At 49.2% G+C, this 24,872-nt stretch overlaps 3 protein-coding genes across 3 annotated transcripts; all 3 read left to right on the top strand.

The window, feature by feature from the left end:
* Nucleotides 1–9,086: 9,086 nt before the first annotated feature.
* Nucleotides 9,087–10,046, top strand: LOC311216374 (olfactory receptor 14C36-like; the record flags this gene model as incomplete). The annotated part of the gene is made up of 1 exon (XM_084297917.1): nt 9,087–10,046. The coding sequence occupies one exon, from the start codon at nt 9,087–9,089 to the stop codon at nt 10,044–10,046; it is 960 nt and encodes a 319-aa protein (XP_084154043.1).
* Nucleotides 10,047–13,974: 3,928 nt separating this feature from the next.
* Nucleotides 13,975–14,940, top strand: LOC311216373 (olfactory receptor 14A16-like; the record flags this gene model as incomplete). The annotated part of the gene is made up of 1 exon (XM_084297916.1): nt 13,975–14,940. One exon carries the CDS (start codon nt 13,975–13,977, stop codon nt 14,938–14,940), a length of 966 nt encoding a protein of 321 aa, XP_084154042.1.
* An 8,770-nt stretch (nt 14,941–23,710) lies between these two features.
* On the top strand, nt 23,711–24,625 carry LOC311216372 (olfactory receptor 14C36-like; the record flags this gene model as incomplete). Its single annotated transcript, XM_084297915.1, has 1 exon — nt 23,711–24,625. One exon carries the CDS (start codon nt 23,711–23,713, stop codon nt 24,623–24,625), a length of 915 nt encoding a protein of 304 aa, XP_084154041.1.
* Nucleotides 24,626–24,872: the final 247 nt, after the last annotated feature.

Below are 24,872 nucleotides of genomic sequence, written 5' to 3'. Positions count from 1 at the left end.
TCTTCTGCATAAGAGTGATAATGTAAAGCATTTCAGGCACAAGATGAATTCTGGTGTCTTTTTGGATATTTTTAATAGTCTGCAGAGCAGCACCGTCTCAGGGCTGTATGGAATGGGAGTTGCATGGTGAAGGGGTGCAGCTCTGTCTGTCCAGGCCAGCACAGATGCACTCAGCTGCAAATTGTCCCCTGGGAGATTGTATGTCTCAGGAGAAGAGCAACTCCCTGTTTGTGTGCAGTGGAGATATGGGGAGAGAAACCCTTTGCTACTGGTGCCAGCAGCCACATTGTATGCACACAGGAAAGATGAACACAAAGGAGCACAAAGGCCATCAGTTATTCCCATATATTTCATGAAGGCCAGTGGGGCAAGATAGTGTCACGAGGCCAAGTAACATCTCCTGGGAAGCCACCTGAGTGCAGTCCTGGGATGTGATTCCTTGAACCGAGGTCCCTGTGCCCATTCCTCATGCCTTGGGGCATCTCAGAGGAGGGCAGAGCAGGAGAAAGCAATGCAGGGCTGAGGTGCCTTCCAGCCTCTGGCAGTGGCTACAGGACCAAGAGGGACATTGCAAGCACTGCAGTGCACTGCACGTGGTGTGCAAGTCAGGGACTGTATGACATTTGGAAAAGAGGGTGGGCCACTCAGGAAGACTATAAGGATGTTGTGAGGCTGTGCAAGGACAAAATTAGAAAGGTCAAAGCTCACCTGGAGCTTAATCTGGCTACTGCTGTTAAGAATAACGGAAAATGTTTTTATAAATACATAAACATGAAAAGAAGGACTAAGGAGAATCTCCATCCTTTGCTGGATGTGGGGGGAAACTTAGTGACAAGAGATGAGGAAAAGATGAGGTGCTTAATGCCTTCTTTGCCTCAATATTTAGTGGCAAGACCAGTTGTTCTCTGGATACCAAGTACCCTGAGCTGGTGGGAGGGGATAGGCAGCAGAATGTGGCCCTCATAATCCACAAGGAAATGGTTGGCGGACTGCTACAGCACTTACATGTACGCAAATTGATGGGGCCGAATGGGATCCACCCAAGGGTACTGAGAGAACTGGCAGAAGAGCTGGCCAAGCCACTTTCCATCATTTATCAGCAGTCCTGGCTATGAGGGGAGGTCCCAGTCAACTGGCGACTAGCAAATGAGATGCCCACCTACAAAATGGCTGGAAGGAGGATCTTGGAACGACAAGCCTGTCAGTCTGAACTCGGTACTGGGGAAGCTCAAGGAAGCTCGTGCCATCACACGGCACTTGCAGGGCATCCAGGCAATCATGCCCAGCCAGCATGGGTTTATGAAAGGCAGGTCCTGCTTAACACACCTGTTCTCATTCTATGACAAAGTGGCACACTTAGTGGATGAGGGAAAGGCTGTGGCTGTGGCCTATCTTGACTTCAGTAAGACTTTCAACACTGTTTCCCACAGCATTCTCCTCGAGAAACTCACTGCTCATGGCTTGGTCTCATGTACGCTTTGTTGGGTTAGAAACTGGCTGGATAGCTGGGCCCAAAGAGTTGTGGTGAATTGAGTTAAATCCAGTTGGAGGCCAGTCACTAGAGGAGTCCCCCAGGGACTGGGGCCAATTCTCTTTAATATCTTTATGGATGATCTGGATGAGGGGATTGAGTGAACCCTCAGTAAATTTGCAGACCACACCAAGTTAAGTGCATATGTCTATCTGCTCGAGGGTAGGAGGGCTCTGCAGGAGGATCTGGATAGGCTGGACCGATGGGCTGAGGTCAGCTAAATGAAGTTCAACAAGACCAAGTGCCAGGTCCTGCACCTGGGGCACAACAACCCCAAGCAACGCTACAGGCTGGGAGATGAATGGTTGGAAAGATGCCAGGTGGAGAAGGACCTGGGAGTATTGGTGGATAGTTGGCTGAATATGAGCCAGCAGTGTGCTCAAGTGGCCAGGAAGGCCAACAGCATCCTGGCTGGAATAAGAAGCAGTGTGGCCAGCAGGGCTAGGGAAGTGATCGTCCCCCTGTACTCGGCTCTGGTGAGGCCGCACCTCGAGTACTGTGTTCAGTTTTGGGCCCCTCACTAGAAGAAGGACATTGATGTGCTCAAGCAAGTCCAGAGAAGGGCGATGAAGCTGGTGAGGGGTCTGGAGAACAAGTCTTATGAGGAGTGGCCGAGGGAGCTTGGGTTGTTTAGCCTGGGGAAAAGGAGGCTCAGGGGTGACCTTATCACTCTCTACAGATACCTTAAAGGAGACTGTAGCGAGGTGGGGGTTGGTCTGTTCTCCCATGTGCCTGGTGACAGGACGAGGGGGAATGGGCTAGAGTTGCACCAGGGGAGGTTTAGTTTGGATATTAGGAAGAACTTCTTTACTGAAAGGTTTGTTAGGCATTGGAATGGGCTGCCAAGGAAGTGGTTGAGTCACTATCCCTTGAGGTCTTTGAAAGATGTTTAGATGTAGAGCTTAGGGATATGGTTTAGTGGAGGACTTGTCAGTGCTAGGTCAGAGGTTGGACTAGGTGATCTTGGAGGTCCCTCCCAAACTAGATGACTCTGTGATTCTGTGACTCATGTCTCTCAACAGCCCCATGTGTATGAGGAACCGGTTCAGACATAAGCACCTCGCACAGCCCTGGCATTGCTCTTTGTGCCTCCAGAAACAACCCCCAGTGTCCCTGCGAGATTTTTTCTCACCCCTTTACAGGTTCATTGCAGATGCCACTCTCTGCTATGTCACACTACCCTGCCTTTCTGGACTGGGCTGTCAAGCATTTGGATCAGCAAGATTTCTGGGGACTTGAAAATGAATTCAATTTAATTGAATTTAATTCTTTAATTCAATAACTCTTTCCCTTGGAGTGCTCTTCAAAGACAGAATAAGGGGAGGGGAAAAAAAAAAAAAAAGAAAAAGAAAAAAAAAGCATTAGCAATGTTGGGAAATGTATTTTGGTAAGTGTGTGCATAAAACTATTCATCAAGAAAGCATGATTTTTTTATTGCACTTGTCCATGGTGCTGTCAATAGAAAACTGGGAAAATAAATAATGAACATTCATAGAAAAAAAGCTGGTGGTGCTGGCAAGCTCTTTCAGCTGTTACATCGAGTCCTTTTCTGTACAGGTTTCAACTGTTTCCTCAATCTACTTTCATGGCTGGTTTCAGTTTTCCAGTCAGAGGTGGCCACTACCTCCAGGATGTCCTGGGGTAGCCAAGGCACCCAGGTGGGACAAGTGACACAGGACCTAGGGGAGTCCTTCTGGAGCAAAAACTGGGGGGCAGGAACTGGGGCTGGGCCTCTCAGGGGCTGTGCAGGGGCAGCTTGGGTCCCCCATGGGGAGCAGCTCCTGCCAGGTCACCTGCTCCTGCGTGGGCTCCTCTCCAAGGCCTACAGGTCTGGCCCGGAATCTGCTCTGGAGAGGGTCCTCCACAGGCCACAGCCTCCATCACTGCAGGTCCACCTGCTCCACCGTGGTACTCCATGGGCTGCAGGGGGACAGCCTGCTTCACGATAGTCCTCACCACAGGCCACAGGGGACTTTTGCTCCAGGACATGGAGCACCTCTCCCCCTCCTTCTTCACTGATCTTGGTGCCTGTAAGGCAGTTTCGCACTCCTCTCTCTCTCCCAGCTGCTGTTCTGTATTTTTTTTTTTAATTTTTTTTCCCTGTCTTAAATATGCTCTCACAGAGGCACAAACAATGTCACTTATCGGCCCAGACCTGGCCAGCAGCAAGGCCCTTTTCTAACATGGGACAGCTTCTGGATTCTTCTCACAGAAGCCACCCCAATGGCCCCCCACTACCAAAACCTTGCCACATAAATCCACCACATGCAGTCACATGGCATTCAAAGAAGAATGCGAGGGACCATGGACCTTATCAGCTTGTGGGCCACAAGGAGGAGATGGGTGGGAATGCTCTGATGAGCTCAGCTCTGCCTCAGGATCTCCTGCCCCAGCAGGAGGAATGTGACTGTGGAAGTGACTGTGAGGTCACTTCTGTCTCTGCAGTTGATAGGGCAGCAGCAGGAACATGTCACAGAAACGGACTGTGAGGTCACTTCTGTCTGAAGTAGTTGACAGGCCACACTTCTACCTAGGTTCTGTACTTTTCAGCTGACATCTGCCAGTGGTCCTGGTAGGCCAGCAGAAGGCACCTGGTTGGCACGCTGACTGTGGGATCCACTCTGCCTACATAACAAGAAGGAACCAGACAGAAAAAGGCCCAGATATGGGTTGTCCTGTCCCTTCTGTTTGAGTCCAGGACTGGACAGCAGGAGACTCAAGGCTTGGGTGTGTCTAAACAAGAAGCTGCAAGGCCAGCAGAAGGACTGTGGTTTGGAAGATGCTGGTGAGGTGACTTCTATCTGGTTGGCTGACAGGCCACAAGAAGGCCAGTGGATTGGGATGCCTACTTTAGGACTGCTTTCCACCCAGGTGGAAACTACTTTGGTGGTAGGAAAGAGCAGGAGAGGAAAACTGCCAGAAATTGCACCTTGGAAGGTTGGCACTGGCCACAAAGAGGAAAAAATGTCTCTCAAAGTATACTGCTGTGGTGCCAGAGGTCACCCAAAGAGTGTCCGTAATCAAACCCTGGCTTTGTTTTTCAAGGAACAGCTGGTGAAGGTTGATGAGACATTGGTGAAATGATGGAAATGCCAGGGTGAGAGCAATGTGAAGAACAGAGATGGGTGTCTGTAGGCTTCCAGGAAATAGGACAAAGTGTGGGACAGCATAGGAAAGCCTGCAGAGGAGAAGGTGGAGGTTGCTGGCAAGAATGGAAGGCCCCAAAAGCCCTGACGTTTTTGTCCCTTATCTAGAGCTTATGAGGTGATGAGATGTAGTCATTGCAGTGAGGCCTCCTTGCTTCTTTGCAACCCTTGCAGAGGCAGGGAGGTGTCATACCACTGTTCTTCTCATGGCATCACACTGCTTAGAACATCCCACAGACCCCAGGAAGAGCCTTGAGACGGATGTGGGAGTGCAGGATCTCCCCTCCCAGTGGCTGGAATCAGGCCTTGGCTCTTCTGCTTCACCAAAACCAACCAAGACATTTCTCAGCACAGTGCTTTGCCTGTCTGCAATCATGGTCTCCAATTATCTGCCCTAACAAGTCCCTGAGGAGAATCTCTTGGTAACAGCCCTCAGTGGGGCCCATTAATACTCCAAGTCACTTCAACTTTTCCTTCTGACTTTACTTGCTCAAGCGGTTACATCACTCTTCTCTCAGTACCTGAGCTTCATAGACTCAGCACCATAATACACCATGGAACTCATTAAAATGAAGAAACTTCTAACAGCTCTTCCATACTTTTCTTCAAGCCTTCACACCTTGTGCAGCTAATTACAGAGCTTGCATGATGTAATTAAGGAAGAAGATTTCAAAAAGCACCTAATACAAATCTTTTATTGCTTTAAAGGCTGAATTTTGCTGCATTTCAGTTTTGAGCATCATTCTCCTATTGGTATTCATCCAGGGTGATTTCTTTAGAGACCTGCATTGGGAGGAAAAGCAGAGTCTGAAGGTCCGATACCTCCACTGCCAGCAGTGGTCTTTGTCCCTGTAGCTGCAGCCCAGCCCAGCACGTGAAAACCTTTCTAAGACAAGTCAGGGATTCCTTGGGAAAATAAATAAATAAATGAAATGAAATGAAATGAAATGAAATAAATGAAATTGAAATGACCATTGGAATCTGAGAAATTCAGCCTGAATCTTTGTAGATACCTGGACATCCATGGTCTCTCTTGGGTCTTCTGTGGAAAACTCAGGATGAGTTTTCCACAGAAAATATATCTTCAAGTGGCTGTTGCTGTACCCATGAGCTTGGCTGCTTTTGGGAAATTGTCCCCTTCCAGCCACAGAAAACTAAATTGAGTAAGGTGAAAAGACCTCCCCAGTCAATAGAGTAGAGCAAAGTCATGCTTCCTTTGCTATAGATGCAGAAGGCAAAAGAACTGCATTGTGCCTCAATGGACGTGTAACCCAGGTCATGCAACTTTACCTTAGTACTGACAAGTCCATCACTAAACCACGCTACTAAGTTCTACATCTACACATTGGCTCTCCAGCCGATGAACCAGCTCATGGATGGCAATCAGGGAGTCTCAGTTAGCGTGACGCTGCCTCAGGTGCACCACCATGGTAGCCAGTGGCACCTGCTGTTCTTCAACCCTCAGCAAACCCACAACAGAAGGATTCTGTGGAAGGTCAAGCAAGGTAGACAACTCTTTAATGTCCTCCGTCTCCAAGGCTGCTATGCCAAAGCCCCACCTGTGCTCTTTTGGAACTTTGAAGTACCCATTCCTGAAGAAGACTATGTCTTGGATACACATAGCCTCCGGGCCAGTCCCAATGGGGAGCTTTTGCCATTCCTTCCCAGTTCGACTCACTTCAGCCTCCAAGACAGTTAACTCTTGGGACCCACCTGTCACTTCAGAAATAAAGGTGGGTTCTACCTCTTTATAGGTTGACGGCATTAAGGTACAATGTGCACTGGTGTCCAGTAGAGCCTGATACATCTGTGGGTCTGATGTGCCAGGCCATTAAATATACACAGTCCAGTAAACCCGATTGTCCCTTTCCTCCCTGCCTCCCCCTGGCTGGAAGCAGGACCCCTCTAGTCCTGCTCATAGTGTTCATTACTGTGTCTGGTAGACAGCCCACTGGAAACACGTCCCACCATGGCACTGTCATACTACAGGGCAGGGGAGAGGGAGCTGACAGCCAAGGGATGCAGGAGATGGTGCCCAATTCAGTGCAGGAGATGGGGCCCAGCAGAGACAAGGAGTCAAGGCAGTGCAGTGGGGGAGGCCAGGAGAAGCAGTCCATGGGGTAGCACTGCTTGTGAGGACACATTTTTGCCAGCATCCTGAGTGGGCAGCAGCTGTGTATAGGCAAGGAGAGGCCAGGAAGTGCATTCCAAGAGCCCTCCTGCCAGCAGAGAATAGGCCATGGCCGAGGCCAAGAGGAGAGGCAGGCCCAGGGCAGGGGGCTGCAAGGGCAATGCTGAGCTCCCTGCCCCTGCAGCAGCCGTACTGGCCCTCAGCAGATGTGCTGGCTGGCACACACTGGGAGGTCCTGGCGTGCATCAGAGAGCAGCAAGGAAGGCGCTGGAGAGGGCTGGGGTGAGGCAGGTGGCAGAGCCCCATGCAGGGCTGGCTGGGGTCCAGAATCACCCCATCTGGAACCTCTGGCAGAAAGTACCAAGGGAGAGGGGAGGTTGACCCCTAGGATTGAGGAGTCAGGGATAGTAAGTACCTAAGACCTACTTCAACTGGGAAAGTGATATTGGTAGCATACAAAGGGGTTTGAGCTGCTTTGGAAGTGGTTTGTGTTGACACACAGCTCCTCTGGGCACCGACTTGCCTCTTTTGGGCTGGATGTTTCAAGGGAATGTCTCCTCTACGCATCATGTGCCTGATGCTCCATGGAGCAAGTGGGTCGCACTGCAGGCTCCAATAGGAAACTCCGGTCTTGGAATTTTGGAAGTGATCAAGGACTGACCAAAGAACAGCGACTTGGAAATATTGCTACAGGAGGAGGTGACACATATTGAAGAGATGTCATTGTCTAATAAACTCCCAGAAAATGGGAAGCAGCATGCACTGGTCACTGATGGGTCTAGTTATATTATGGGAAAGACATCCCTATAAAACATCTATTGGGTTCAGTCAGTCCATGACTTTGGTCTCCAACTGTCATCACATTACTTCAGGGCAGCACATGTGGTGTATGATGTTGGATTGCTTTACACTGAAGCCAGCTCTTGTTTCATCACTGCTGAGCTTGTCCAGTGTTGTCAACACTGCCCCTTACTTGATTCCATCAAAATTCATTCATTAATACGAGCCCTTCTGCTTGGTGAACCACATCCAGTTTTCCTACACATGAGTGTCACCTTCACTTTCCCTCTGTCTGCTTGTCCTCGCTGCCTTCAATATTCTGCTCTAACGAGCTCCAAGGAAGCCTGTGTCAGTGCTGGCCCTCGGGGGACACTCCAGGAAACTTGCATCTGACTTGGACTTCTTGAGAGATTTCTTCGATTGTCTCTGAGTGCCTGAGGTTCATAGGCTCATCACCAAAGCCCCCAGAGGGGTGATTACAATGACTTGGGCTGGGCCTGTGCTGTTGATCTGGGCTGGGCTCCTGGGACAGAGAGGGCTCTTGGCAAGAGGTTCCTGGTTCAGAGAGACAGCTCTGCCCAGAAGCAGTTCCTCTGCACAACACAGCAGGGCTGGGGGCTCTGACCACAGATGGCACAGGGATAGGATAGAAGGAGAGAGGGCTTGGAGGCAGTTGGGAGTGGATTGGGAGGATGCTGAGAGCTGACTGCAGGAGAAATCTGCACAGCCCTTGACAAGGTAAGTCTCTGGCTGCAGGGCCATGCAGCTGCAGGTCCTGGAAGGGTCTCCTGCTGGGTCTTGTTCCTGGGAGGGAAGTGGGCAATGGAGTAGGCTTTGAGAGTCCTGCTGGATTGCACTGTGAGGTGAGGAAGTCTGGCAGAAGCCCCTTGGAGTGCCCTAAGGCAGGTGCCCCCAGTCAGCCCAGAACAGCCAGCCCTGGCTGGCCATGCTGAGCTCTCTGTCAGCTGCCCCGTAGCTCCTGCAGCCATGGAGGTGCCCCTTGGCAGGGCCCTGTTGGTGGCAGAGTGCTGCAGGGCAGCGCTGAGCACAGCCGCGTGGGATGGGGTCTGTGAGCACAGGCAGGGTGAAAGAAGACTTTGGCCAAGAACAGCAGGAGCTGAGTGGCCAAGCCTCCTTCAGACACTACAGAGTTGCAGCTGGGAATCTGGGACAACTCGGTGGTCAGATGAGTTGTTCGCAAGGCTCATTCATCTGACAAGTGGACTGAACTTGAGGTTGTTCCATGTTCCTGCTTCCCCCCTGCTTCATAACAGGAACACCTTCTCTGGAGCCCACAGTAGCCGCTGCTCCCAGTGCCACTCTCATCCAGCACCAGCCACAGCTCAAGCAAGAGAGCTGAAGACAGGTTCTCCTGCAAAGAGAAAGGCTGGTCTGGGGGACTATTCAAAGACTTGCAGTAGGTGTTTCTTGGAGAAGTCTGTTCTAACTTTGTCCTGCCTTCTTCTCTTCAACAGACAGCCATGTCCAATGTCAGCAAATGTCCAACAGCAGCTTCCCCACAGAGTTCCTCCTTCTGCCATTTGCAGATACGCGCAAGCTGCAGCTTCTGCACTTCGGGCTCTTCCTGGGCATCTACCTGGCTGCCCTCCTGGGCAATGGCCTCATCCTCACAGCCGTAGCCTGCGACCACCGCCTCCACACCCCCATGTACTTCTTTCTCTTCAACCTTGCCCTCCTTGACCTAGGCTCCATCTCCACCACTGTTCCCAAAGCCATGGCCAATTCCCTGTGGGACACCAGGGCCATTTCCTTCGTTGGCTGTGTTACCCAGGTCTTTATGTTTGTTGCATTTGTCTCAGCAGAGTTTTATCTTCTCATCATCATGGCCTATGACCGCTACGTTGCCATCTGCAAACCCCTACACTACAGGACAATAATGACCAGCAGAACTTGTGTCAACATGGCAGCAGCTGCCTGGGGCAGTACTTTTCTCTATGCTGTCCTGCACACTGCCAATACCTTTTCCCTCCCCCTCTGCCAAGGTAATGCCCTGGACCAGTTCTTCTGTGAAATCCCCCAGATCCTCAGGCTCTCCTGCTCTGATGCCTACCTCAGAGAAGTTGCCTTCCTCATCTTTTGCTTTTGCTCAGGTACTGCATTTTTTGTTTTTCTGTTGCTGTCCTATGTGCAGATCTTCAGGGCTGTGCTGAGGATCCCCTCACAGCAGGGACAGAACAAAGCCTTTTCCACGTGCCTCCCTCACCTGGCCATTGTCTCCCTGTTCATCAGTAATATCATGTTTGCTTATCTGAAACCCCCCTCTATTTCCTCCTCATCCCTTGATCTTTTGCTGGCAGTTCTGTACTCGGTGGTGCCTCCAGCAGTGAACCCCCTCATCTACAGCATGAGGAACAAGGAGCTGAAGGATGCTGTTAGGAAACTGATTTGGGGGATGTTTTTCAGTACTCATAAAGTTTTTTTCACTCTCCAGAAGTGAAAATTGTACATCCCATTCCAACCTTTTTTTTTTTTTTTTTTTTTTTTTGCTTCTTTGTTTGTTTTTATCATTATTAATAAAATTGCTTTTTCCTTTTTGTCATTTTGACTCTTTTTGCTCCTTGCATTCTGATATAAATGTTTGGATTCTTCCCACTACAATGAATGACTGAGACTGCTCTGTATCATATAAATGCTTTATACATGTACAAGTAACTGTGAGTCAGTGAAGGCTCTCATAACACTTTTGGTAATAAACAGGATAACTTATGTACACTGCCTGAAGGCTGGAATTTCCTAGCCAAGCCAGTGTCAAGAATAGGCCCAAAGAATTGCTCCCTACAAGAGCCTGTTCCTGCTTCGGTTCAGGATGGAATGGCTCATTGTTGCATTGTCACCTGTCAGAGACCAAGGGCTAGATTTAAGACTCACCTGTGGGTGTCTGCTCACAGCAGAGGCAGCAAATGGTCACTGCATTATGTAGCCAGGGCTATTCCCACATGTGGCCTGTAGGTGGTGTCCTTCAAGAGGGGAATCTGGAGCTGCCTCCAGAACCCAGGGTACCTCCAGGGACAGCGGAGCATGGCATGAGCACTGACTGCAGCCCCTCTGAAAGTGAGAGATCTCCCACTGTGTACTCAGTCACAAGGAAAGAAGTAAACCCAGGTATTCACAGGGAAACTGCTACTCTGCACTCTCAGAGAAGAAAGTCTCTGAGCCCAGCCCTGAGCTCTACAATATTGAAACACTCTCTAATATCAGGCACTACACCACTGAGCCTCCTTCATTGCCTGTCCCTTCTGAAGAACTTATGGCCATTCTTAGCAGCACTCCAGGGAGGCTGACGAGGCGTAGGCAAGCTTGAGAGGTCGGCCTGTGCAAAACTCATGAAGTTCAACAAGGCAAAGTTCAAGGTCCCACATGTCCTTGGGGTAATCCCAAGGACAAATACAGGCTGGGCAGAGAATAGATTGAAAGCAGCCCTGAGGAGAAGAATGTGGGGGTGTTGGTGGAGCTCACCATGAGCCGGCAGTGTGTGCTTGCAGCCCAGAAAGCCAACCGTATCCTGGGCTACATCAGCAGAAGCATAGCCAGCAGGGCAGGGGAGGGGATTCTCCCCCTCTACTCTGCTCTCACGAGACCCCACACAGAATACTTTGTTAGCTCTGGGGCTCCCAGCACAAGAAGGAAGTGGGAATATTAGAACGAGTCCAGAGGAGAGCCACAAAGACGATCACAAGGCTCAAGGTCCTCTCCTATGAAGGCAGGCTGAGAGTTGTGTTTTTTCAGCTTGCAGAAGAGAAGGCCCTGAGGAGACCTTCTAGCAGCCTTCCAATACCTAAAGGGGGTTGTCCTGGTTTCAGTTAGGACAGAGTTGGTTTTCTTCCTAGTAGCTGGTGGAATGCTGTCTTTTGGCTTGGGATGAGAGGAGTGCTGATAACATGTTGATGTTATAATTGTTGCAGAGCAGTGCTTACACCAAGTCAAGGACGTTTCAGCTTCTCACCTTCCAAGAGGCCAAAGACTGCTCTCCTGAAGACCAGAGTTGTGAGCTTGCTATTTGCCAGCTGTGCTGCCCTCCTGCAGGATCAACTCCACCATGGTCCCTGCAGGGAACATTGTGGAACATCAGCCCCGAGATCCCTTTCTGCAGAGTTATGCTCCATCCACTTGTCCCTCAGTCTATATGTATATTCAGGAATACACGGCCTGATGTACAGAATCTGGCACTAGTTCTTGTTGAACTTTATATTGTAGGCGACTGGCCAATGTTCCAATCTATCAAGATGTCTCTGTAAGGCCTCTCTACACTCAACTCAATTGACTAAGCCTACTAATATAGTAGATGTAGGGCAGTCTACTCATGTGCCTAAGCTTTCAAACACCTTTTAGAAAGTACTGTCTCTAAATTACCGTTTCTCCATTAATCTACTCCCACTTTTGGGGATGAGAGAGATATGTTAAAGGGGAGGTTTATATTATTTAGCTAAATGACAAGGGTTTATATTATTTAGCTAAATAACAATGTCCAGGTTAGTGACAAGGCACAAAGGGAGGCCACATTTTTAGGCAGTCTACACTGAAAAAACTCTAATACCTACATTCCCAGTCTCTGAAGTCCTAACTTAAAGGATTACTGCTAAGTCGGACATCCTCGGGCACCTCAAATGTCAAATGGCGTTTGCATTTGAACAACTCACTGTTCTTCTCTATCTCCTTTAATTACTGTGGGAGCTTAGCCTAGAGTATTTTGTACATATCTGAACAGAGGTGAGAGAAATCCCAAATTATTTGGGTTTGTGGCTGATATGGAAGGTTCTGGGCCCCATTACAGGCCTAGGACATCAAACTCAGAATGAGATGCATCAGTTGACTCCCTGTGATCACTTCCCTCAGCTTGGGAAAATGTGATCCCTGCCAATCACATTCTGGGTGTCCTGCCTAAGAGTGGAAGATGACAAGGGAATTCTTTGATGAAACTTCTCCTGCTACAAGAAATGACACTGCTGGAAGTAAGTATCTCTCCTCAGCTGTGGGAGGGAACATCAGGGTTTGCTTCAGCCTGTTTCAATGTTGATAACCCTAGAGACCCAGGGATATCTCAAGGGACACAAGACAGGGCGGAGACAGTGAGGCCCTGGGCTGAAGCTGTGCTGCTGAGCTGGGTTGGGCTCCTGGGCCCAAGGGGAGCTCCAGGCAAGCGGGCAGCACTGCAGAGAGACAGCTCTGCCCAGGAGCAGCTCCTCTGCACAGCGCAGCAGGGCTCGGGGCACTGCCTGCAGGGGACAAGGACAACTTAGAGAAGGGAGGGAGATGTTAAAGGCAGTGTGGAGTGGGGGATGCTGAGAGCTCACAGTAGGAGAAATCTTCACAGCCCTGAATAGGGTAAGTCTCTGGCTGCAGGGCAGCACAGCTGTTGTTCCTGATGCCATCTCCAGATTTGCTGGCAAATCCCACAGTCTACGGGAGCTTTCAGGAGCACTCTGCTTTCTCTATGGTAGAGAAGAATGACAAGGTCCAGAGCAGGGATTCTCTGCCGTAAATAACAGAGGGACAGGACATGAGGGTTCCTTCTAGAGGGGCTGGCTGTCGGCTGTGCAGCCGTTGTGCAGGCAGGGGTGTCCAGGGCTGTGGTGCAGAGTAGGGTCCCTGCAGTGCCCCAGGGGCTGTGTGCCGTGGCAGGGCCTCTGCTGCCTGCCAGGCTCAGCACTCAGCCTGCCTGGGGAGCTGCCCAGCATGCTGTGGGGAGAAGCTGAGGGTAGAAGGGAAGGAAGGAGCTGTGACAGGGCAGGGCAGGGTCCTGCTGCTGCCCAGAGGCTGCTCCCTAGATCAGGCTGCTCACATTTCCACAGCACCCCCATTGCATGTCTGGGGGAGATTCTTCACAGGGAAGACCAATGTCTGCTGTATCTGAAGGGAAGGCACTCTGTGAAGTTTCTGCTTTCACTTTTCTGTTTTGAAGGGCAGCTAGGGGGATGGTAATAGAGTTGTCAGGTTTGAATGAATGACTGAAGATCAGAGAACATTACACTGAAAGGTCTGTCGGTCTTTGAGGAAACTCACAATTTTGTTCCACACCCTTTCACCTAGAGAGCACCAAAACCACTGTCACTGTTTCTTGAAAGATTGTTGGATATCCTGCTCAGGATCTGCAAATAGGGAAATACCTCTGGCCAGTGTGCACCTGAGATCCATACCTGGTGCTCTTTACCAGATGCTGTAAAGTAGTACTGACTTCTGATCTCACAGAGGATCTGCCTGATCCCTGACACCCTTAGACAGAAAAAAACATGGCTCACAGGGAAGAAGCAGTGTGTGTTGCTGTGGAGGGTTCTGTGAAATATGTTAGAGGTTTTGGTCACAGAAGTCTACCTAACTTGTGTCTGTCTTTTCCACCATGGACAGCCAGCCATGCCCTGAGACTGCAAATGTCCAACAGGAGCTTCCCCAATGAGTTTCTCCTCCTGCCATTTGCAGACACACGTGAGCTGCAGCTCCTGCACTTCGGGCTCTTCCTGGGCATCTACCTGGCTGCCCTCCTGGGCAACGGCCTCATCCTCACAGCCGTAGCCTGCAACCACCACCTCCACACCCCCATGTACTTCTTCCTCCTCAACCTCGCCCTCCTTGACCTGGGCACTATTACCACCACTGTCCCCAAAGCCATGGCCAACTCCCTCTGGGACATCAGGGCCATTTCCTATGCAGGCTGTGCTACCCAGGTCTTTTTCTTTGTTGTCTTTGTCGCAGCAGAATTTTACCTACTCAGGATCATGGCCTATGACCGCTACATTGCCATTTGCAAACCCCTGCACTACAGGACAATAATGACCAGCAGAACTTGTGCCAACATGGCAGCAGCTGCCTGGGGCTGTACTTTTCTCTATGCTGTGCTTCACACTGCCAATACCTTTTCCCTTCCCCTCTGCCAAGGCAATGCCCTGGACCAATTCTTCTGTGAAATTCCCCAGATCCTCAAGCTCTCCTGCTCACATGCCTACCTCAGAGAACTTGGTCTTGTTGTGGTTACTTTATGTTTACTCTTTTTGTGTTTTGTTTTCATTGTGCTGTCGTATGTGCAGATCTTCAAGACTGTGCTGAGGATCCCCTCACAGCAGGGACGGCACAAAGCCTTTTCCACATGCCTCCCTCACCTGGCCGTGGTCTCCCTCTTCATCAGCACTGGCACATTTGCCTACCTGAAGCCTTCCTCCATGTCCTCCTCCTCCTTGAATCTGATGCTGGCAGTTCTGTATGCAGTGGTGCCTCCAGCAGTGAACCCCCTCATCTACAGCATGAGAAACCAGGAACTCAAGGATGCAGTTAGGAAAATGATGACAGAATGTTTCTCAGAGGCATTAATCTTCCTGTTTTCGTCTACATATCACTCATAACATAACTTGTAACAAGCCCTGATTTTCTACTTTTAATTTTATTTTTATTTATTTTGTTTTTATTATTTTTATTTTGTTTTTATTTGTTATTTCTTTGCTTCAGTTGTCATAGTGTTTTCCACAAAGATATGACATTATTCATTCCCTTCTACAGGCAAAGAAGAGCTCTGCTACACTAGGTAACACAGCAGCCATAGAGAAAGGAGCCTGGTGAATTATTTGCCATTCCTCTATTGAAATCAGTGGATCTAGTGAATCACCCCAAAAGACTCTGGAAATGGTGTGAACTCTATGATCCATGTGGGGGGGGGAAGAAGAACCTGGGGACCTTGTCCTGGTTTCAGTTAGGACAGAGTCAATTTTCTTCCTAGTAGCTGGTAGAATGCTATGTTTTGGCTTAGGATGAGAAGAGTGCTGATAACACCCCGATGTTTTAATTGTTGCAGAGCAGTGCTTACACCAAGCCAAGGACATCTCAGCTTCTTGCTTTGTCCTGCCATCGGGCAAGCTGGGGGTGCAGCAAGAGTTGGGAGGGGACAGACCCAGGACAGGTGACCCAAACTAGCCAAAGGGGTATTCCGTACCATCTGACATCATGCTAAACAATATATAGGGGTGGCTAGCCGGGAGAGGGTGGCCAGACTGCTTGGGGTTAGGCTGGGCATCGGTCAGCGGGTGGTGAGCACTTGCATTGTGCATCACTTGTTTGTACACATTATTATTAGTAGTACTATTATCATCATTATTGCTTTATTATTGTTATTATAGTTATTATTATTATTGTTATTATTATTTTCCTGTCTCAATAAACTGTCTTTATCTCAACTCATGGGCTTCACTTTCCTGTGTCTCTCACCCATCCCAGAGAGGGAGGGGGAGGGTGAGCGAACAGCTGTGTGGTGTTTAGCTGCTGGCCGGGTTAAACCACAACAGTCCTTTTGGCGCCCAACGTGGGGCACGAAGGGTTGAGGTAACGACAGATCTGACCAGAGTGTGTTAAACTAAAATTGGTGTAAGTATTAGACCTGTTTAATAGTCACTTGTCATAATGCTGATTGCTTTAATCTCAACTCTGCTGCACTTGCTTTCCAAATTGAGTATTATAGCACATTATTTTCCGTATGTGCTCTCTGTCATGTTGTTTATCCTCTCCGGGCCCTGGTTTAAGATCATTATGGTACTGTGCGTTGTAACAGTGGCTTATGAGACGATGAAATATCTGGTCATGACTCTAACTTGGTATTTGTACTCAGCAAAGTCGTCGACTCTATACTTTGGAAATCATATCTCAGAAACTATTAGCAATCATACCTATTGCCTTTTTTCAGCAGGGAGTCAATCTGTGGAGGGGAAAGGGGAAGATATTTTTTCTCACTCGTTCACTCTCCCTTTCTCCTTCACCACCCTCTTATCCTCCGAGCTTGTTACAGTAGCTCTCCAAGATATTGAATATCCTTGGGATACTTAGACCAGCATGGTCTTGTTGTTCTGCCTCCTGAATGTGCTTCAGGTTTTGCTTAAATTTAAACAACTACTTAGGAATCTCATCCAGAGATCTGCCTGGAGGCAGTATAGTTGTGGGTGGCAGGGAGTATGGGAGGATATGGGCAGGCATTTAGAGCAGTGGGCACCTCCAGTGTTTTGGAAATTCACCCCTGAACAACTGCAAAATCCTAAAAAACTGGTAGAATGCTTGAAAAAAAGGTGTCATGACTATGGCAGTTCCAAAGTGACATAAATCATTGTAAAGTGCTGGGGCCTGACTCATGCCTATTGAGCTGCAAATGATATTACTATCAACTCAGTGACAGACCCTGTCGCCACTCCAAGTCCTGTGAAAGATCCAATGGCCACTGCGACCCCTACGGTGGACTCTGCAGCCACTCCAGCTCCAGTTCCTGCAGCCGCTCCAGTTCCTGCAGCTACTCCAGTTCCAGTTCCTGCAGCTGCTCCAGCTCCTGTGGCTGGGTCAGAGAAACGAGCTGTAGCAGTGCAAGTTGCCCCTGTAGAGGAGGTGAAAAAATGGTATAGGAATTCAGGTTGTTTAGAACGCAGAGAGTCTTCTGCCAAATCTAGGTATAGAGACGACGATTCTGGGCCATCAGGGATTCAGGAGGAGGAAGATGAGGATGACGAAAAATCAACAGTAACTACCCAAAAGCTACACCAGCGTGAGCTATGAGAAGTACGAAAAGATTTTGGTTGTTGCATAGATGAGCATCTTGTCACCTGGCTGCTCCGGTGCTGGGACACTGGAGCCGATTTTGTGGAATCAGAAGGCAGGGAAGCCAGGCGGCTGGGATCCCTTGCTAGAGATGCAGGCATTGACAAAGCAATTGCAGATGGAGCACAATCTCACAACCTCTGGAGGCATCTCCTCTCAGCTGTGAGGGAAAGGTATCCCTTCCAAGAAGAACCTGTACGTTTACCAGGCAAGTGGACCACTATGGAGAAGGGAATCCAGTACCTGAGGGAATGAGCCGTACGGGAGGTGATTTATGAGGACCCAGACCTCAGAAAAACATCCACAGATCCAGATGAAGTCAGGTGTACACAACCCATATGGCGGAAGTTTGTACAGAGTGCACCATCATCATATGCCAGCTCATTGGTGTCGTGGTTCCGCTCGAGTGGGCAGCTGAGCTCCACCACAGCCGCTCTCTCACTCCCCCTCCTCAAAGAGGAATGGGGAGAAAATATGTGAAAAGGGCTCAAAGGTTGAGATTAGGACGAGAAAATCACACAATAATTATTGTAACGGGCAAAACAGACTCAGCATAAGAAGATAGTAAGATTTATTGCTCATTACAAATGAGCTAGAGAAGTGAGAAACAAAGGAAAGAAACCAAAAGCACCTTCCCCCCCCATCCACCCTCTTCCACCTCCTCCCCCCGAGCGGCGCAGGGGAACGGGGGAATGGGGGTTATGGTCAGTCTACAGCACTTCTTCTCTGCCGCTCCTTCTCAATCACTCTCGTCCCCTGTGCTGTGGGGTCCCACCCACGGGATGCAGTCCTTGATGAACTGATCCAGCGTGGGCTTCCCATAGGCAGCAGCTCTTCCAGAACTGCTCCAGATATGGGTCCGTACCATGGGGTCCATCCCTCAGGAGAAAACTGCTCCAACCTGGCCCCCCTACGGGCAGCAGCTCCTGCCGGGTCACCTGCTCCTGCGTGGTCTCCTCTCCACGGGCTACAGGTCCGGCCCGGAATCTGCTCCGGCAGGGGTCTTCCACAGGCAGCAGCCTCCATCGGTGCAGGGCCACCTGCTCCACCGTGGTCTCCTCCACGGGCTGCAGCATGGAATCCTGCTCCACCGTGGTACTCCATGGGCTGCAGGGGGACATCCTGCTTCACCATGGTCCTCACCACAGGCCACAGGGGACTTCTGCTCCGGTGCCTGGAGCACCTCTCTCCCTCCTTCTTCACTGACCTTGGCACCTGCAAGGCTGTTCCTCAATCCCTTCACTCTCCTGGCTGCTGTGTGGCGCAGCGTTTTTTTCCCTGTCTTAAATATTCTCTCACAGAGGCACAAAACAACATCGCTTATTGGCTCAGATCTGGAAAACAATGGGGCCCTTGCCAAACATGGGGCAGCTTCTAGATCTTTCTCACAGAAACCACCCCTATGGTCCCCTGCTACCAAAACCTTGCCACGTAAACCCACTACAATTGGCAATAATGGCCTGGAAAGACGATGAGGAACCTACAGTGGATAAAGTGGCTAAACAATTCTGGCAGTACGAAGAAAGTCTCTCCTCTTCCTTACAGGCCTGTGTCTCAGCTGTGGAGAAACTTTCAGAAGAATTCCACCAACTTAAAGAGAATTTATCTTTCTCCCCACCTCAACGAACCAGTGTCCACCAACTAAAAGAGAATACGTTGGAGAAACTTTCTGAAAAGGTCCACCAACTTGAAGAGAGTTTATTTTCTTCCCCACCTGTACAAAGCAGTGTCTCAGCTATCAGGAGTAAGCATTCATCCACACAAGGAAGACAATATGGTGGGTACACACCCCGTGCCACACTGTGGTTTTACCTACATGACCATGGAGAGGACATGAGAAAATGGGATGGAAAATCTTCCTTGACCCTGGAGGCATGGGTATGGGAGTTGCAAAAGAAAACAATTGGGAAAAAGAGGTTCTCTGAAAAATTTGCTGCTCCAATTTCCAGCAGGCAGTCCTTTAGACACAGAAACAGAGATTCTGACTAGGATTAGAGGGGCACTGCCTCCAGCCAGGGGGAGAAGAGGGACAACTGAGTTTATTGGACTGTGTGGATTTGGTGGCCTGGCATGTCAGATGCACAGAAGTAGAAGGCTTTAGTAGATAACAGTGCACAGTGTACTATAATACCATCAAGCTATAAAGGGCCAGAACCCATCTGCATTTATGGGGTGATGGGGGGATCCCAGCAGTTAACTATATTGGAGGCTGAAGTGAGTCTGACTGGGAATGAGTGGCAAAAACATCATATTGTGACTGGCTCAGCTGCTCCGTGCATCCTTGGCATAGACTATCTCAGGAGAGGATATTTCAAGGACCCAAAAGGGCTTTTGGCATAGCTGTCTTAGAGACAGAGGACATTAAACAGTTGTCTACCTTGCCTGGTCTCTCAAAGGACCCTTCTGTTGTGGGGATGCTGAGGGTTGAAGAACAGCAAGTGCTAATTGCTACCACAACTGTGCACTGGCAGCAATATTGCACCAACCAAGACTCCCTGATTCCCATCCATAAGCTAATTCATCAATTGGAGAGCCAAGGAGTGATCAGCAAGACTCATTCACCTTTTAATAGTCCCATATAGCCAGTGCGAAAGTCTAATAGTGAGTGGAGACTAACGTTGGACTATCGTGGCCTGAACAAACTCACGCCACCACTGAGTGCTGCAGTGCCAGACATGCTGGAACTCCAGTACAAACTAGAATCAAAAGCAGCCAAGGGGTATGCCACAATTGATATCGCTAATGCATTTTATTCCATCCCTTTAGCAGCAGAGTGCAGGCCAGTTTCCTTTCACTTGGAGGGGTGTCCAATACACCTGGAGTTGGCTACCCCAGGGGTGGAAACACAGCCCTACCATTTGCCATGGACTGATCCAGTCTACGCTAGAGCAAGGGGAAGCTCCTAAACATCTGCAGTACATCAGTGACATCATTGTGTGGGGTGGAACAGCAGAGGAAGTTTTCGAGAAAAGGAAGAAAACAGTCCAAATCCTTCTGAAGGCTGGTTTTGCCATAAAACAAAATAAAGTCAAAGGACCTGCACGAGAGATCCAGATTTTAGGAATAAAATGGCAAGATGGATGCTGTCAAATCCCAATGGATGTGATCAACAAAATAACAGCTATGTCTCCACCAACTAGCAAAAAAGAAACACAGACTTTCCTAGGTGTTGTGGGGTTTTGGAGAATGAACATCCCAAATTACAGTCTGATTGTAAACCCGCTCTGCCAAGTAACCCGTAAGAAGAATGAGTTTGAATGGGGCCCTGAACAACGACAAGCCTTTGAACAAATCAAGCAGGAAATAGTTCATGCAGTAGCCCTTGGGCCAGTTCAAACAGGACCAGGTGTAAAGAATGTGCTCTACACTGCAGCCGGGGAGAACGGCCCCACCTGGAGCCTCTGGCAGAAAGAACCTGGGGAAACTCGATGTCAACCCCTAGAGTTTTGGAGTCGGGGATACAGAAGATGTGAGGCCCGCTACACTCCAATAAAAAAGGAGATGTTGGCAGCATATGAAGGAGTTCGATCTGCTTTGCAGGTGGTCGGTACAGCACAGCTCCTTCTGGCACCCCAACTGCTGGTACTAGGCTGGATGTTCAAGGGAAGGGTCTCCTCTACACATCATGCAACTGATGCTACATGGAGCAAGTGGGTTGCACTGATTACTCAGCGGGCTCGAATAGGAAACCCCAGTCACCCAGGAATATTGGAAGTGATTATGGACTGGCCAGAAGGCAAATACTTTGGGATATCATCAGAGGAGGAGGTGGGTCGTGCTGAAGAAGCCCCACTGTACAACCAGTTACCAGAGAATGAAAAGAAATATGCCCTGTTCACTGATATGTCCTGTCGTATTGTGGGGAAGCATCGGAGATGGAAGGCTGCTGTATGGAGTCCTTCAAGACGAGTTGCAGAAGCTGCTGAGGGAGAAGGTGAATCGAGTCAGTTTGCAGAAGTGAAGGCCATTCAGCTGGCTTTAGATATTGCTGAATGAGAAAAGTGGCCAGTTCTCTATCTCTACACTGATTCATGGATGGTAGCAAATGTCCTGTGCAGGTGGTTACAGCAGTGGAAGCAAAACAACTGGCAGCGCAGGGGTAAACCCATGTGGGCTGCTGCACTGCGGCAAGATATTGCGGCCCGTGTAGAGAACCAGGTTGTAAAGGTATGCCATGTAGATGCTCATGTGCCCAAGAATCAGGCTACTGAAGAACATCAAAACAACCAGCAGGTGGATCAGGCTGCTAAGATTGAAGTGGTTCAGGTGGACCTGGACTGGCAACATAAAGGTGAATTATTTATAGCCCGATGGGCCCATGACACGTCAGGCCATCAGGGTAGAGATGCAACATACATGTGGGCTTGTGATCGAGGGGTGGACCTGACCATATAGCTATACGGACAATATAGCACAGGTTATTTAGGACTTTGAAACATGCGCTTCAATCAAGCAAGCCAAATGGTCAAAGCCTCTTTGGTATGGAGGACAATGGCTGAAATACAAATATGGAGAGGCCTGGCAGATTGATTACATCACACTCCCTCAAACACACAAGGGCAAGCACCATGCACCTACAATGGTGGAAGCAACCACCAGATGGCTGGAAACATGTCCTGTGCCCCATGCCACCACCCAGAACACTATCCTAGGCCTTGAGAAGCAAGTCCTATGGCAACATGGCACCTCAGAAAGAATTGAGTCAGACAATGAGACACATTTCCAAAACAACCTTATAGACACTTGGGCCAAAGAACATGGTATCGAGTGGGTGTAACACATCCCTTATCATGTACCCGCCTCCAGGAAAATGGAGCTATACAATGGAGTGTTAAGGACAACACTGAAGGCAATGGGTGCTGGGACATTCAAACATTGGGAAATGTATTTACCAAAAGCCACCTGGTTAGTCAACACTAGGTGATCTGTAAAAAAGCTGGACATGCCCAATCAAACATGTTATGTTCTGCAGAAGGAGATAAAGTCCCTGTAGTACACATAAAAAACGTCCTGGGGAAGACAGTCTGGGCTATTCCTGCCACAGGCAGAGGAATGATATGCTGAACAATTAATATGGGGAGGCTGGCTGGGGTGGGAAGACCAGCTGCTTGGGGATAGGTTGGGCATCGGTCAGTGGGTGGTGAGCAATTGCGTTGTGCATCACTTGTTTTGTACACATGATTATGAGTAGTACTATTAGCATTATTATTATTTTCCTTTGCTTTCTGTGCTAATAAACTGTCTTTATCTCAACTCAAAGGCTTTAATTTTTTCTGCATTCTCTCCTCCATCCCAGAGAGGGAGTGGGGAGTATGAACAAATGGCTGTGTGGTGCTTAGCTGCTGGTTGGGTTAAACCACAACATCATGGTAGAAACCCTCACCCTAATAGCAGAAAGCATACTTTCAAAATCCATCTACCCTTTGTTCAGAGAGGAGCAGTCAGTGATGACATCAGTCTGCTTCAAGCACCACACCCCAGCAGAGACCCTGCTGCCTCCAGGAGCTGTCAGCCCTGAGGCCTTGGGGACACTTCAAGGGAGCCCAATGGCACAGAGCAAGCGATGCCATGGTCGGGTTCTGTGCTGCTGAGCTGGGCTGGGCTCCTGGGCACAAGGGGAGCTCCTGGCAAGAGGGCAGCGCTGCAGAGATACAGCTCTGCCCAGAAGCAGCTCCTCTGCACAGCGCAGCAGGGCTGGGGGCTCTCACCACAGGTGGCACGGGGAGAGGAGAGAAGGAGAGAGGGCTTGGAGGCAGTGAGGAGTGCAGCAACAGTGGGCAGCGTGTGGCAGGACAGATTTGCAGCCTCTTGACACCATGAGGCTCTGGCAGCAGGGCAAAGCAGGTGGGGTTGCCAGAGGGGTCTTCTACAGCTGGCACATCCGATGCCTGATACAGCATCTGTCCAGACTGTTCTCTCTGTTTCTGAAGTGCTTTAGAGAATGGCATTTATGAGAGGGCATTTCAAGAGGAAGATTGAGGCTTGATTTATCTGAAGGGTAAGTCTTTTTCTGCAGTCTGTGCTTTCAGATTCCTGCAGTGGAGGGGAGGCAGGTTTCATGGTAATGGACTCTCAGTATTTTGCAGGAGACTCAGATGCCCAGGATTTCTGTTTTAGAAAAACTCATCAGGTGTGGTGGGGTAGCAACAACAAACAATCTGACCCTATAAAAGGAAAATTAAAACAAAAAATCCATATATATATATATCTGATCTGAAGTTAGGTGACCTGGGAGCAACACTGGGGCAAAGTTCTTTGATATCGGGGGTGAAGTGAGTCTGAGATTACTCTGTGTTCCTCTTTACTTCTGCCAGGGCATAACTGACTCTTCCATTTCCCACAGAGGAGTCCCCTGCTCACAGGGATACCCTCAGGCAGCATCAGGAAGAACTTATGAAAAGGACCTGCCAAATGACTTCCTGGAAGTGGATAATGTTTTTGGCAATTTTAAATAAGAGATGGGATGAGTTTTCTTCTGATAAGTCAGATGTACGTTATTACTGTTCTTTCTCTTCTTTGTGCAGGACCACATCCCCAGAAAAGCAGATGTCCAATAGAAGCTCCATAACTGAGTTTCTCCTGCTGCCTTTCGCAGACACACGTGAGCTGCAGCTCCTGTATTTCGGGATCTTCCTGGGCATCTACCTGGCTGCCCTCCTGGGCAACGGCCTCATCCTCACAGCTGTAGCCTGTGACCACCACCTCCACACCCCCATGTACTTCTTCCTCCTCAACCTTGCCCTCCTTGACCTTGGATCCATCTCTACCACTGTTCCCAAAGCCATGGCCAATTCCCTCTGGGACACCAGGGCCATCTCCTATCAAGCATGTGCTGCACAGGTCTTCTTTTTCGTCTTCTTGGTTGGAGCAGAATATTGTTTTCTCACCATCATGGCCTACGACCGCTACATTGCCATCTGCAAACCCCTGCACTACGGGAGCCTTCTGGGCAGCAGAGTTTGTGTCCAGATGGCAGCAGCTGCCTGGGGCAGTGGCTGTCTCAATGCTGTCCTGCACACGGCCATTACATTTTTACTGCCCCTCTGCCAAGGCAATGCTGTGGACCAGTTCTTCTGTGAAATTTCCCAGATCCTCAAGCTCTCCTGCTCTCATGCCTACCTCACAGAAGTTGGGGCACTTGTATTTAGTTTTTCTTTAGCATTTGGCTGTTTTTTCTTCCTTGTGTTGTCCTATGTGCAGATCTTCAAGGCTGTGCTGAGGATTCCCTCTGAGCAGGGTCAGCACAAAGTCTTTTCCACGTGCATCCCTCACCTGGCCGTGGTCTCCCTGTTTGTCAGCACCATCATGTTTGCCTACCTGAAGCCCCTCTCCATCTCTTCTCCATCCCTGGACCTGATGGTGGCAGTTCTCTACTCGGTGCTGCCTCCAGTAGGGAACCCTTTCATCTACAGCATGCGGAACAAGGAACTCAAGCAAGCTCTATGGAAACTGATGACTTGATGTGTTTCAGAAGAAATTAATTTTCAATCTACTTCTGCAAATGATTTAAAATGTCACTTATTAAAAGAACAGACTATATTCTCTTTCTTTTTTCTTTGTGTGTGTCTGTGTGTATACGAGCATGTGTTTTTAGTAGTGGTATTTTTTAGTTTCAATTCATCAATGGATTTCCAATAAGCTGTCATTATTTGTCCCACTTCCATTTCAGTATGTATGTGTTGAATGTATATACTGAAACTCTATACAT

Source organism: Netta rufina (genome assembly GCF_964035555.1).
Source record: "Netta rufina genome assembly, chromosome: 18".
In the NCBI taxonomy this organism is placed as follows: Eukaryota; Metazoa; Chordata; class Aves; order Anseriformes; family Anatidae; genus Netta; species Netta rufina.
This window is presented reverse-complemented; position numbering and strand designations above follow the sequence as displayed.